Here is a 15,278-nt window from a genome sequence, read left to right on the forward strand (position 1 = left end):
TCATGCAAATGCAAAGAAAATGACAGAAATGTGGATCCCAAATGCCTTTGGACAGGACTCATTAGCATGGCCATCAGTTAGCTACAATTTATAGAGTTGTGAAATAGCTCAAAGACACAAAAGGCCAGAGAACCTCAGAATCAGGTAAACCAGAAGGCCGTGCTTAAGACAGCACCTAGTTTTGCATTATAGACATCCAGTAATTTTTTCACGTCAGAGTCTTTCAGTTACTGGAAGTGGGCCACTGATCTGGCTCTGAGCTTCCTAGCAGCCAAACAAAACAAAGAGGAAACAACCTCAAATTCAGTGTCTATAAGGACAGATATATACTAGCTGTTCACCATAAGTTCAGCTTTGTGTTGCATTGAGACCAGATTATCCTTGGGAGGGATGTGGGGGGGGCGACACCAGGCACAGGTGCTGGGGATGTGCCAGGCTGTGGGGGTGGGGGGGCTGTGTCCACGTTGAGACGCTGTCTGATGCTGCTGCTCTTCTCGGCAGGCTGCAGGGGGCTATGGGACAACACCAGCTGCTGGCCGTCCTCTGCACTGGGACAGACAGTGGAAGTGGCATGCCCGCGGTTCCTCTGGATGCTCGTGGGCAGGAATGGTAACAACTCAGCCCGGGGGCCCAACTGGGCAGCTGTGGGGCAGCCCTCCGGGTGGGCCTTGGCCTGGAGGCACCAGGCCAAGACATCTCTGGGGACGAGAGTGAAAGGAAGGATGGGAGTGGTCCTTGCTGGCGACTGGAAGCCTTGCTTGGGGGTGTGTGGGGTGGGCTGAGTTGTCAGTGCCAAGCAAGGGTCCAGGGGGCCAAGTACCAGGGAAGGGGTAAAGGGGGCCAGGCCTGTTCCTTTCTGCCCTGTGTTCCCATTGAGGGGCTACCCTCCTTCCTTGCACATTTCTGGTCCCTTAGCACCCAGGGCCTTCGCTCCAGCCCTCGTGTCTGGGTCCCACTTAGCCTGGGCTAGCCTTCCAGGACACTTACTTCCTCTGTGCCCTCTCTACTAGGCTCTGCTGATGAACTCTGCCCTCTATGGAAGCTTCTGGTCTCCTGGGGGATCTCTCACCCGAGCAAAGCTGCAGTTTATAAGGATTTCCTTAATTTCAGACCAGGAAGTGAGGAAGTTGTCTCAGATAGGGAACACTTAGGGACTAACAGGGACTAACGCTGGACAAAACCCTGTCATGTACTAGGCATTTTTACAGATTTAAACTTCAGTTGTCACAAAACCCCTGCAAACCACAGACCTTTTCTCTCCACTTGGCTTAAAGAGTGAAAATAACAAGGTCTGAGAGCAGTTTAGCCTTGGCTTCAGGTTCACAGCTGGGAGGCGGAGAGACAGGGGCTGCAGTTTCTTCTCTTGGCCACCCAGTGTCGCTGTAGGGCTGCAGGATCCTCCCACCTGCACGGTCTCACAGAGGCGCTGCCCCGAGTTCCATGCTAGGGAGCCAGGGCACGGTTGGGGGATGAGGGTCGGCAGGGATCATCTCAGCCTGGGGCCTACTGTGCTCGTACCCAGCTGCGGGCCCAGGGAATTGGCCAGCCCAGAACCATAGGTCAGGACCAGTCCAGCCTCAAGTTACCGAGAACATTTTGTCCTCTACCTGCTCTCTGCCCATAAATCCACCTTGGGTCTGGAGTCTGAAGAAAGTCTCTTCAATAGTGTCTCGAGGGTTCCAGGGCACCCCACCCCAAGAAAGGAAGGTGTCCAGTGAGAACAAGCTGGTGCTTCAGACTCTTCCTTTTGAAAGAAGAAAAAAAGTAGAATAAACAACTGTTTCTCAGGGCACCTAATACATGGGCCCAGGCAGAATGGGTGTCTGTGTGGCTGGGAAACCACAGGCTAGATTATGTACCCAGATACTTGTGTGTCTGTGCTGGAGCCTAGAATATTCCATCTAGGATGCATTCCTTTGATTCTTAAGAGGGCCCTGGTCTTCCAGTATTTCTTCTTTAAAAGCACACTTCCTGAGTGGGGTCAGGCCTTGGCTTTCTTTCCCTTCTGTCTTGATGGGGGATGGGAGCCTTATAGCAGCAGAGATTCCTAACCTGATGAGGCTTTTGAGAGTCAGATAAAAGCTTTGACCTGGCTCTTCCCTGGACTGCTGGCGTGTGCATGCACACACAAACACACATTTGCACAAAAATACTGACTGTACTTTTGGGGACCCTTGAAGTGTTTACTGACCTGAACCTGGGTCAGAACCCCTGACATATTAGGAATTAAACTCAGGGGGAGTGGATGGGAGCCCGTGGGAGCCCACCCCTTGTCTCCTCTGTGGTTCTACTAAGAACCATGTCAGCAGAGGGCACCTGGCCTGCATCTCATGCAGTGTTGTCGTGGGAATCCTGCTGGGTCAGTGAAGAGAGGCGTCCAGACAGACAGTCCAGCCTCCAGGGATACACTGTCTGATAACCACTTCTGGATTCCAGGGAGTAAGTGTGCTTTTATTTCAGTTTCTTGTCCAACCAGCCGCCCTTTGACCACCATTTTTTTCTCTCTGACAAGCTAGCTTTCTTGATTTAATAACAGAAAGCTTCCACTCATCTCCTGAATTCCAAGACTCCAGGCCCCACCATTTCTGGTCTAATTTAGAAAGGCCAGAGGCAGAAGGGAAGTAGCCCTATGGCGCCCTCTCTGTGTCCAGCACCAGCCTGGGTTTCCTGCCCCGTCCTGCAGTGTAGGTGGTTATTCCTATTTGGTACAGAAAAGTGACGCACATAAGGGCATGCAGCAACCAAGAGCCAGTGCTGGGTTTCAAACTCAGATTCTTGACCCGTGCTCCAGGTTTCCTGAGCTGTCATAGACCTGGCATGCCTAGAGCCCAAATGCCACGGTCTCCTGCTAGAGTTGCCTCTGGGATCTCAGGGAGGGGGCAGGAAGGAGGGTGGGACAATGACGGCCCACATTGTGGCTGGGCTCTGTTGCCCAATTCTGGGCCTTGGTTTTCTTATCTGTGAGATAGGCCAGCAAAACCTCCCTCAGAGGAGTGCCATTAGGATCAGCAGTTTAACATAGTGGCTAGTTCTAGAAATGGCCACCATGTTTCTCCAGCTGAGTGGAATCTGTTTGGCCCTAAACCCTGAGAGACAGTGGCCTAGACCATGGGGCCAGTCAGAGAGAAACACACCAGGCCCAGCTCGGGTGGCTGGGGAGCCTGACAGGATATTGACTGGCGCAAAAGGAGCAGCAGGACTCCTTTGTTCAGAGCTGGGGTCAGCCCCCTGCAGCAGCCAGACCTGGGGACTGGAACTCGGCCCCCCTTGGTAGCCCAACGTGGAGGATGCAGCCGAGCCAGTCACTGCAGGCAGGGAAGCTCCCCGCACAGCTTCCCAGACTTCTGTCTTGGCTTGGCAGCTCTTCTACCCCAGTCTTCAGGCTCTTGCTCTAAAAAGCTCCTCCTGGGTAAGCTCTTCCCTCTTCCCTTGTGAAAACGTTTAGAGCGGGCCCTTCCTCCTCCCTCATTTGTTCTCCTAGCCAGCCAGCCTACAGATGTTTGATGAGCAAGGGCTCTGGGGAGGCAGGCTCTAGGGAGCCCCTGGAATCTCTGGGAGGGGAGGCAGGGGAGCCACGGTCACTTCTGTGTGAGAGGTGCACACTGCAGGCTTGAGAGACAGAGAGGGCTGCAGTGATCTTGTGGTTTATAGTACAGAGAAGCACCGAAGAGAGGCTCCCTGGGAGGTTATGTGTGTTAGCTCTGCTGATTTTCAGACACTGGGGAGCAGGGTGTGAAGTTATATATAAAGTAGAACTTCTGGGACTTCCCTGGTGGTCCTATGGCTAAGACTCCACACTCCCAGTGTGGGAGGAACGGGTTTGATCCCTGGTCAGGGAACGAAGATCCTGCATGCTGCACGGCCAAATAAATAAATAAATAGAACTTCTTAGCGCAGGAGTAGAACCAGGAGCCTGTAAAAAGTTACCAACCGGGCAGATTTCTCTGGCGCACTCACCCATTAGATGGCTGTCCCTGATAGCTCAGTTGGTAAAGAATCCGCCTGCAATGCAGGAGACCTGGGTTTGATCCCTGGGTTGGGAAGATCCCCTGGAGAAGGAAAGGCTACCCACTCCAGTATTCTGTCCTGGAGAATTCCAACCCATGGGGTTGCAAAGAGTCAGCTGCAAAGACTGAGTGACTTTCACTTTTCAGGGCCTGGGAGCAGAAGAGCAGAGTAAGAAAGGGATTAGCACAAAGCCTGCAGCTAAGAATATAGGCCTGAGCCCCGGGGGTCAAATCCTGTGTTCTACGTTAATGGGAGTGTGGTCTTGAGCAAGTTCTTTAACCACCGTGTGCCTCAGTTCTCCTAGCTATAAAACAGGTGTAGGATTTTCATGTCACAATACCTTTTACTATAAAAGTAACAGTGCCGACCTCATAGTCTTGTTAGGATTGAATGAGTTAATACCGCTCACATGCTTAGAGCAGTGCCTGGCATATAGCAACAACTGTGTATTGTTATAGTAGAGCATGAGGTTTTATAACTGAATAAACACACGGTTATTAGTGTGAGGTCAGTGTTGTTTGGTTTGGGGTGTGTAACCTGCTGTTCTTAAGCACTGCATACGGCCTCTCTCATCATTGGAGGCATTGCCATGCCTGCCAGAGGAAGGTTTTATTATTCTCTGAGGGGCACCCAGGTAGCTGAGCAGTGACCCTGGAAGTTGTGCTGGGCCTGGGGCCTGGGACATGTGTCAGTCACCTCCCTCGTTGTGGAGCCTGGTGCCTGGCACAGGGCGTGTGGGGCGCGGGGTGTGGGTGAGGCAGTGGGGGCCCCGGGGGAGATGAGCAGTGCTCAGAGGCAGGGGGGCTAACGGTTCAGGGCCCACCAGGTTTGCAGGTCAAGTGATCCAGAACCGCGGCTCTGTGTCTCGCATGCACACGTGCATCCCCACTCGGGCTGTCTGCCCACACCTTTCCTGCCACTTTTCCGGACTGACTCTTTCAAAGCCTTCAAGGGTGAACTGAGCAACTGGAGCTGCCCTGTGTGGTTCGGAGAAACGGACAGAGTGACAGAAGGAAGCTCCCTCCACCTGTAACTAAGGTGGGCAAGGCACCCAGAAACCTGGCCATCAGTCCGTCCCTCCGCTCACCACAGGATGCTTGGTCCCCACAGGTTCCATGTTCCGGAACTGCACACAGGGCGGCTGGTCAGAAACCTTCCCCAGACCTGACCTGGCCTGTGGGGTCAATGTGAATGACTCCTCCAACGAGAAGCGGGTAAGCCTGCCATGCCTCCCTGTGGGGTGGAGGTGCCTGGGGAGATAGAGTGAAGCTGGCCCAGGGCTAGGTCAGGTGACCCGGGGCTGCCCTTCTTAGCCCCACACCCTCCCAGCTCTCTGTCCTGGCCCACCAGCCTCGAGGGGATGTCCCTGAGGACCGTGGCACAGTGAGAACTGCCATGTGCCATGGGGACGCTGCAGCCAGGTTGGCATGAAACCCAAAAAGCAGTGACTGGGGCTAACTGCTTGGGCCAGTAATGAGTCTGAACTTGCCCTGTGGCCTTGGTGGGGATGGGGAGGATGTAGCCTCTCTGTGGGTCAGTTTCTCCATCTGGAAAATGGGGTGAGTAATAGTCCTGAGCTTGTCAGGAGGAGCAGAGTGAGCCCTGGAAGTGCTGGGAAGGGTGAGAAGCCACAGCACCTGCTCACAAAGGTCCCTTCTCAGAGGAGACTCAGGCTCCAGGAGGCAGGAGCATGCAGCTGCAGGCAGACCTGGTTTAAGAGAGGAGGCTGGCGTGTGGGCGCCCTGAAGAGGCCATTCGGTTCAGAGTCCTTCCTGAAGGAGATTGGATGGGGGATGGTAGTGGGGGATGGAGTTCCTTCTCTCCCAGGGCTTATCATCCAATTAGGGAAGATATGCGAGGTCTTCAGATCCAGGTGGAATAATTTAATAGGGATTACCCATGGTCTTAGAGGGCCAGTGGATGGGCCCAGACCTTTGTAGATTTCCGTCTCTGTCTCTGACCTATGTGAAGACAGGAGGCTTATGTGGATCACATTTGTAAAGTCCATAAGATTCAGAAGGATCACATGTATAATGGATGGCAGGATGGAGGTTCAGAAGGATGCGTAGGCTGCAAGTGACAGAAACTTCCAAGGGGCTTCATAAGCTAATGTGGCTCATATAACTAGGATGCAGGGGATGGGCATTGGGCGCTTGTAATGAAGCAGCACCCCAAAGCCACTCAGGACGAGGATTTTTCTCTCTTCCTGCTAGCCTGGTGACTTACCCCGGGGCTGGGATCCTGTTGTCATGTGTGTGCCGATGACGGCAGCCGCAGATTCCCAGGCCTGCTTGTCCAGGAGGAGGGACAGCCTGACCTCTCTGGCTAACTTCAAGAAAGCTTCATACGCAAACAGCCAGTAAGCCCGTTCTCACATCTCACTGACCCAATGTGACTTGAGCCTGTCCACCTCTGCACCTTTCCTGGCAGAGGGATGGGACACACGCATGGCTTGAACCAGCAGCTCTCAAACTTTTTGGCCTCAGAACCCTTTTATACCCTTAGGAATTACTGAGAACCCTAAAGAGCTTTTGGTTTTGTGAGTTTTCTCTGTTGAAGCCACACTTAAGAACTGTTGGCTAACATTAGTCAGCTGGATAAAAACAAAGGCCAGGGCCAGAACTATGATATTCATGGCTGGGTTGAAACTCTAAAATGCCAGAGAAGGCGCAGAGATTTAACCAAGATAAATGCAAAGTTCTGGACTTAACTGAGAAAATTAATTGCCCAAAAATAGTAAAAAAAAAAAAAAAAAAGACCTACTATAACTTTAGCTCATGTAAAAAAATATTAGAATCCCTAAGATTGGTATAAGTTTTTCCAGACCATGGGATATACTGGTCCCTGATGCCAGACCACAGACAAGCACAGGCTTTGTCTTTTTTCTTTTTGGCTGTGTGGCTTGTGGGATCTTAGTTCCTCAACCAGGAATTGAACCTGGGCCCTTGGCAGTGAAAGTGTGGAGTCCTAACCACTGCCCTGCCAAGGAGTTCCCCACAAACTTAGTCTTTTATGCTGAGAATTGAATCATCCTTTCTGAGTGTGAAAATGTCTTTTTATCTTTTAATCAAATGATTGTGAAAGTATGTATTTACTGATTGTCTTTTTGCAACTTCCTGACTTGGCATGCACCAGTTGCCAACAGGGACTCAGATTAGCAGAAAGACCAGGCAAAGCTGCCACGTGGGTACATAAAGCTGACTTTCTTTACCCGGAGCAGAGGTTCGAAAACTACGGCCCTTGGGCCAAATCCAGCCTACCACCTGCTTTTGCAAGTAAAGTTTTATTGAAACACAGCCACATCCATTTGCATTGCAGGGGCTGAATTGAATAGTTGCAAAAGAGATGGAATGTTTAAGCTTACATGTTTGCTGTGTGTCCCTTTATGGAAAATGTCTGCTGTCTCCTAATGTAGAGGATGGAGAAGGACAGGACCCAGTCAGGACACACAGCAAAGAGACAGGTAGCCTCATCCAGGACTGATGGCAGCAAGGCTTCCTTCTGGACCCCTAGCCCTCTGGGGGCAGGTGTTACAGAGGTTGAGGGCACTGAGGTCACGTCTGGCTTCGGGGGAACAGGGCTCTTTTGGGGTCAGATCTTGAAGACAAAGGCAGAGCTGGCTGGGATGTCCTGAGGGTCACCTGGCAGACAGTAACCCAGCCACAGGACAGCATGGGATACTCAACCTGGACCCTCCACACTTGTCATCCATGCCTCCTCGCGCTGCCACAGGGTGACCCACTGCTCCTGACCCAGGACTGCAAAACCAGGTGTCTCCTGAGTGAGCTGATACCCTCAGCTCTGAGGTGTGTCCCGCACATGGCAAGATCCTAGGGATGGCACATCAGTCTCCAGATTTTTGACATTTCACTACTCTTTGAAATCCTAAAGGCTAGGAACCATTAACCCAATGCAACCTGCTGCCCTCTTGCTTCCCCGCACTCATTCCTGAGAGGTGGCTCCTGGCTTCTGGAATTGCAGTCACCTCAGTGGGGAAGGGCAGTGTCACATGGTAGCTAACCTGTAAAAAGTCCCCTTTGCTGTCAGAAGAATTTTGGTCCCTCTGAGTCAAATCTACTTTCTGATAACTTCTGCCCTTTCTGGAGCTTACGATTCAGTCTTACCCTTTTATACATCAATCATTTTAATACCCTTCTTCCCTAAGTTTGTTTCCTTCAGGATGTGGTGCACTCAAGTATTTTAATGCACTCTTCAGATGACATGGCCACCCCCCTCCGGAAATGCTCCAGTTCATTAATGTTCCTCTTCAAATAACATACCCAGGCCTGGAACACTCCAGACATTCCAATGTGGCTTGCTGTTCCACAGCACTCCATTAATGAAACCGAGAAGAGGCCTAATTGTTCTAGCAGCTACCTCATGCCTCATACTTCATAGTATGGAACAGTCTCAGACTGCTGACTCAGGCTGAACAGTGGATAATGGGGTAGAGGGTGAAGACGGAGAAAATTAACAAGGACTGAGTGTCTTCTAAGGGCCAGGCATTGTCTAGATACTCTACCTGATACCACATCTGCTCTTCCAAAAAGCCTGCACGGTGGATATTATCTCCATTTTACAGATGAGGAATCTGAAGCTCCCAGAGAAGTTTAGTGATTTGCCTAGGGTCACACAGAACTCAAGTGATTTGCCCAGGACTGGTGAGTAGTAGTAGTCCTAGGTTTGGAACCCTTGTCTCTTGACTCTGAAGCCTTTCTGTGTTCCCTCTGCATACACTTCTTTAACACCATGGAGTGTGGGCCACTCAAACCTCAAGGTCATTTTTGTATAAACGCCTGTCAGATTTCCTCAATAGTATCTGTGTGATAGTGTTTTCTTGTTACCCTTTCCTTCTAGTTACAAAACAATACTTAACACTGAAGAAAAGTGAGAAGTACAGAAAAAAATACAAATGAAAATAATGACTGTATCCACCAGTTTGTAATCCAAAGTTAATCACTAATAATATCTAACACAACTCCTTACAATCTTGTTTCTGTGAATGTGTGAGATTGAACCACCTGAGATGACCAATATTCAATCTTTTTTGGTCTTCAAAAAAGGGAAGAGTCATACAATTCAACAACACTTTTCTTTGCATAAAGCAGAAATCACACTGTACCTGTAAAATGTGTATTCTGCCTTTTCACTTAGCATTATGTTATGTCCTGACATCTTTTGAAACTCTTGATAAGTAGCATTTTAATATAGCCTAATTTTGAAATAATTTGAATTTAAAAGAATTTAGTTAACTATTCTGTTGTTGGGCATTTGCATGCTTTTCATTAAAAATAGTTCTGTGATAAACATCTCTCTATATAAATATGTTTTTATATTTCTGATAATTCTTAGAATTAATTCCTAGAGGTAGAAGGGAAATCAGAAGGAATGCTTGTGGTTTTTGATCTGTGCTACTTTCCAGAGAGACTGAGCCAATTTTCACTCCCTCTGTACCCTCATCTGAGGCTTCCCTGGTGGCTCAGTAGTAAAGAATCTGCCTGCAATGCAGGAGACCAACTGCAATGCAGAAGACATGGGTTCGATCCCTGGATCAGGAAGATTCCCTGGAGGAGGAAATAGCAGTCCACTCCAGTATTCCTGCCTGGGAAACTCAATGGGCAGAGAAGCCTGGTGGGCTACAGTCCATGGGGTCACAAGAGTCAAACATGACTTAGCAACTAAACCACCACCACCATGTAAGCTCACCTACATAGAATATTAGTACTTTTGAATATTAGTTAATTTGGTTGGTAAGAAGAAAAAAATGGTATGGCATTATTGCTTTACTCTTTATTTCTTTGGTTCTTTTAGAGACTGTTGTACAATTTATTTTTTGAACCTAAAAAATACAGGTCTTTACATTTATTCCTATGTACATCATTCCACTCCATTGAGATGTTGAGTCAAAGCTGAGCCAGTAGAGTGTAGTGGCTGCTGAATAAGCCAACGACTGCCTGGCTGCATTAACAGGAGTGCAGTGTGTAGAACAGGGATTGCCGTGTATAAACCGGGTCCCACTCTACTTCTCCCTGGTCAGACAGTACATCTGTAGCTTTTCAAGTGTCTGGTTCAGGGTGTCTTGTTTAAGAAGGACATTCACAAACTGTAGCGTATTAATTGGGGGAAATGGTGGTGGGTAATGGAAAGAGATTAAAGACAGGGAATACTGAATGCTGAGTAAGCGGGGAACAGTTGGGCAGAAGAGCTGTATTCCGAAAGGACAAACCTCTCTGTAGCATCTTTGTCACTCTCCTATAAGTCTAAAGCTATTCTACCGTGAAAAAGTTATTTTTAAAATAATGATGAAAAAAATGGGATTTCCCTGGTGGCTCAATGGTTAAGACTCTGTGCTTCCACTGCAGGGGGCACAGGTTTGACCCCTGATCTGGGAACTAAGATCCCACATGCCGCACAGTACGATCTAAATAAATTAAATAAAGATACTTAAAAAAATGATGAAAAAAATAAAATAATGATAGGCTTTAGGTGTAAGACAGATTCATTTTATTTGCAGTGACTCCAGAAGCAGAAAAGTGACCAACAGGTACAATTTAAAAGTAATAGATTTTAGATTCATTTGAGAAAAAAAATCTAATACTTTGCACTATTGTATACCCAGTGAATTCCTCAAGAACCAGTGAAGACACCATCCAAAGCAGAAAAGGGACCAATAGGTACAATTTAAAAGTGGATTTTAGATTCATTTGAGAAAAAAAATCTAATACTTTGCACTGTTGTATACCCAGTAAAGACACCATCCCTGGAGGTATTCAAGCAAAGACTTGAATCCAGGGTGGCAATCAGAGGCCTTGTGTGTGGGGTAGAAGTTTGAACTAGCATCAGGTAATGCCCAAAGTCTTTTCCCAAGCCAAGATATCATGCATCTATGAATTTGTGTCCTTGGGGTATGAACAGAATAGCAGTCAGAGTTGAAGGGGTTCCAGCCGCCTGGAGCAGGTGAAAGGGCAGATTCAGCCGGTGGTAGGTGCTGACACAGGCCTCTCTTTGCAGTACGAGTACCTGCTGAAGCTGAAGATCATGTATACCGTGGGCTACAGCTCCTCCCTGGTGATGCTCCTGGTTGCCCTAAGCATCCTCTGTGCCTTTCGGTAAGAACAGGTACCAGCTCCCCATCTCCCTAGCCTTCCCCAGGCACAGAACTTTGGGTCTCTTTTATTTGCTCAGACCAGAGAAGGGAAGGTCTGGTGGGCCACTTTGTCTTCTCTAGATCTAAAGCTTGCCTGTGGCAAAACACTGAAGTTTCTGTGACCTCCTTCATCCCTTCATTCATTTGACATTTACTGAACATCACTAAGAACTTACGGTGCTGGTTGCTTTAAATGTATTATTTCTAATGTTCACACAATGTAAGAGATAGGTATCACCCTCATTTTACAGATATACTAGCCAGACTCATGTTTGCAAGAAACAGAAATCCATCTTAAAACATCTTAAGAAAAGCAAAGGTGACCTGAAGCATTTAACTGACAATTTCAGGGGCATCTGGCTTCAGGTGTGTCTAGGTGCTCAAAGGTATGAGCAGAACTAGGTCTGTCTCCTACCATTGCTTTGCCCTGCATTGGCTTCAGGCAGGCTTTATGCAGGGACAGTAGAGACAACCACCAGCAGCTGCAGAGGCACCTTCTACTAGCTCAGCAACACCAGGGCAGGGAGACCCCTTTCTCCATTAGTTGCAATGAAAGTCCTGGGAGAGCAGGCTTGGGTCACGTGCCCAGCCCTGGGCCAATCACTACAGCCAGGTGAGGAGTGCTCTGATTAGTCAGGTCTCTCATGAGGGTGGGAGTGCATTTGTCTGTACCCAGAGCTGGAATGGGTACCCCATATGAGAGCCTGGTTCCTGCAGGGAAGGAGGGGAACAGGTGACAGCCTTCTGCCCCTACCACAAGGGGACACCTAGGCTTTGGTTGGTGAAAGCCTTGCTGAACTAGGTCGTGTAGCTGAAAAGAGGCGGAGCCTGGATCTGATTTCTCCCCACAGCCTGTGTACTTTCTGTGCCACATGCCCCCTTCCCCACCCTCCCTTCTAACAATTCTGGGAGCTTCAGGAGGTGGTCGAGGCAGAATCAAATCTCACTCTTATAATCTCAGCTTTTTTTTTTTTTTTTTCAATTGCAGCATGAAACAGAGTAGGCTGGCCACTGGGGGTCTGGGCTCTCATTCAGTTCTGCCAACAGGGAAATTCATAGAGATGCCACGTCCAGTACCTGGGTTTCCCTGGTGCATGGGGTAGGGGGTGGGGGTGCTGAGCTGAACCCTCCGGCTCTGCCACCTATGGCCCTGCATTCTCTTTCTCCAGGAGGCTCCACTGCACCCGCAACTACATCCACATGCACCTCTTTGTGTCCTTCATCCTGCGCGCCCTGTCCAACTTCATCAAGGATGCTGTACTCTTCTCTTCTGACGATGCCACCCACTGCGATGCCCACAGGGTAACATGCCCACATGGCCCATGGTGTGGCCAGGCCTGCCTGCTTCCCCCCAGCCCCATTCATTGAGGCTGGATTTAATGCCTAGAATCAAAGGGGCCAGCACTGGGGCTGGAATAGGAGGTTCAAGGAGTCCCATGTCCCCACACGTGCAGCCGGGGACTCCTATGAAGGCAGTTTGCTGAGAAGCCAATGGGGCTACTGTTCAACTTCCAGTGTCCCGGAGTGGATCAGCCTCTCTGGGTATTAGACACATAGCAAGGCTCCTCCTTCCTCTACTCCTGCCAAGTCCCAAATGTAGACAGATGACAGAAGTCTAGAGATGGTTGGGATTGTAGAAAGAAAAAGGTGGACAGGTCTGCATCTGCATGCCCAGATGTGCAGCAGAACATAATCTCACCCTCTTCCTCCTCCTGAACACGCAGAGGAGTCTTCATTCATTGCAATATCACTCTGTGTATCAGTTGAGAATCTCTTCTGCTGTACGTAACATAAAACTATACATCAGTGGCTTAAACAGCTGGGGGTTGTGCCCCACAGAAGCAGTCCACAGATGGGCAACCCAGAGCTGGCACAGTGGCTCCTTGCCACAATGAACACAGTCCTTTTCCCTGTTTGCTCTGCCAGTTTTGATCCCATGCTTTATACTGTGTGTTAGCAATATGACTGCTGCAACCCCACACGTCACATCTATGTTTCAGGCTAAAAGGAGGGAAGTCAAGGTTAAACATTTTTCTGTTTGGGAGGCTTTGGCTTTTCATTTGGAGAAGAATGTGCTTCCCAAGACTGTGTTCACATCTCACTGGCTAGAACTGTGTCATGTGACTATATCTAACTGCAGAAGAAGCTGGGAAGTTCAGTTTTTTACTATCATAGTCTCCATAGTGGAGGCAAGCAAGGGTAAAGGGGACTGGAAATTGAGATTGGTTTAATCAGCCTGCCTGTCGCTTCCCACCATTCACATCTGTAATTGCTTATAGTTCTGTTAAGTTTGTATACTGTTGTAGTTTTTCACACGCATATGTATGTGTGTGTATTTTCTGACTCAAACTGAGAGGTCCCTCAAGCTGTGTGTCAGGGAGATTTCCAGGATGAAAGAAGAGCACCAGCTTGGAGTTAGAAGATTCTAACCCCACCTCATCACTGACCAGTGAAGTCCAGCAATGCCCAGCAGGGAACCTTTTCAGGTTCTTCTAAACTGTAGACTCACCAGCCAGCCGTGGGCCATGCCTGGAATAAGAGTCTCTAGGAGACCACAGGCAGGAAGCACACCTTGCCAGCAGGGTGGCCCTGGGCGCTCCTCTGTGGCCGTGACCCTCCTGCACTTTGTCAGCAGCCCTCTGGCCATCCCAGGAGCTGTCATCCCTGAGCTGTCCTCAGGGAAAGAGTAGGAAGAGAGGATGAAAGGAAGGGAGACCCTCATAGGATGCAAGTGGAAGCTGTGAGGGCATGGAAGCCTTGTGCCCCACAGTCCTGCAGGCATGGCTTCCTGGGACCCCGACAGGGGACATGGCTGTCAGCTAAGTCACGGCGGCAGGCAAGGCCACCCTATGGCACCCCCTTGAATGTTTCAAGGTCTGGATTCCAGATGCAGTGCAGGCAGGGGTCCTGTGTTCTCTCATCAGTACCTGTCCCTTCTCCATCTATTTCTAGGAAACTTAACCAGGAAAGAAATTTATTAACCTTTTGCTCAGAAATCCATTTCCCTCTTTAGGCCTCAGGTTCCTCCTCGGAAAAATGCCCTCATTTGCTGTTGGGAATTGGGCAATATCTGACACAGTTTGATAACTGGTGGCCAGTTCCAGAATTTGAATGTCACACACCCATTGGCTATGCTGACAGAGCCTGCTGGCCTCTGGACTTGCATTCTAGAGACATCTATGAACCTGATCTTCTGATAGTGGAAGGCCAGAGGGGATGGCCGTGAGCCTGAAAGATGCTGTCTGTGGCCTGGCTGCCGACTCCTGGAGGGAAGTCAACCTCCTTCCCTCCTTCTCCTGGAGGGAAGCCCAGGATGGCTGGCCTGTGACTCAGCTGCCTGTCTTTGTAGGTGGGCTGTAAGCTGGTCATGGTCGTCTTCCAGTACTGCATCATGGCCAACTACTCCTGGCTGCTGGTGGAAGGCCTCTATCTTCACACGCTCCTTGTCATCTCCTTCTTCTCAGAACGGAAGTGGCTCCAGGGATTTGTGGCCCTCGGATGGGGTATGTTCTCCAGGGTATGGTGACTGTGTGACAGGTGGGAAAGGGCACTGAGGCAATAAGGGCTTGGGTTCCAGTTTCAGCTCCACACTTAGTTAAGTTAGTGAACTTGTGTGCTCTTAGACAAGCTTCTTGATGGTTAACTCTCTGGCCTCAGTTTGTCTGTCAAATTGGAAATAATAGCTAAAACCTAGGTCTGATTTCTGGCATCCAAAGCCTTTTATGATTTGATACCCCCAACACCTGTTGCCTTATCTTCCCTAGACTTTCCATTCATATGTCCTCAGTCTCACCTCCTTTCTGTATCAGGTAGGGTGCTTTAACTGTAGCTATCAGAAAACCTGACTTTGTGATGGATTCATTTTGATATTTGGCAAAACTAATACAATTATGTAAAGTTTAAAAAAATAAAATAAAATTTAAAAAAAAAAAAGAAAACCTGACTTAGATAGGCTTTAAACTTAAGAGGAATTCATTGGTTCATATAACTGACAAGTCCAGGGATCACCATTCAGGCAATGCTGAATCCAGCAGCGCAACATCATTTCTTTTTGTTTTTCTACTTCACCTCCTGTAACATCAGTGTTATCATTAGGCTGGTGTTCCCAGTGTAACTGTCTGCA

The 15,278-nt window shown here is 49.0% G+C and overlaps 1 protein-coding gene across 1 annotated transcript in view; it reads left to right on the forward strand.

Annotated features, from left to right (window-relative positions):
- The window catches only part of SCTR (secretin receptor), a 76,994-nt gene that overhangs the window by 36,294 nt on the left and 25,422 nt on the right, over window positions 1-15,278 (forward strand). The window contains exons 3-7 of the mRNA XM_070389329.1: window positions 502-609; window positions 5,119-5,222; window positions 11,020-11,117; window positions 12,325-12,457; window positions 14,505-14,658. Coding sequence (XP_070245430.1) covers window positions 502-609; window positions 5,119-5,222; window positions 11,020-11,117; window positions 12,325-12,457; window positions 14,505-14,658 — 597 coding nt within the window. The remainder of the gene's footprint in view (window positions 1-501; window positions 610-5,118; window positions 5,223-11,019; window positions 11,118-12,324; window positions 12,458-14,504; window positions 14,659-15,278) is intronic.

The sequence above is a fragment of the Bos mutus genome, chromosome 2 (assembly GCF_027580195.1).
Source record: "Bos mutus isolate GX-2022 chromosome 2, NWIPB_WYAK_1.1, whole genome shotgun sequence".
Lineage (NCBI taxonomy): Eukaryota > Metazoa > Chordata > Mammalia > Artiodactyla > Bovidae > Bos > Bos mutus.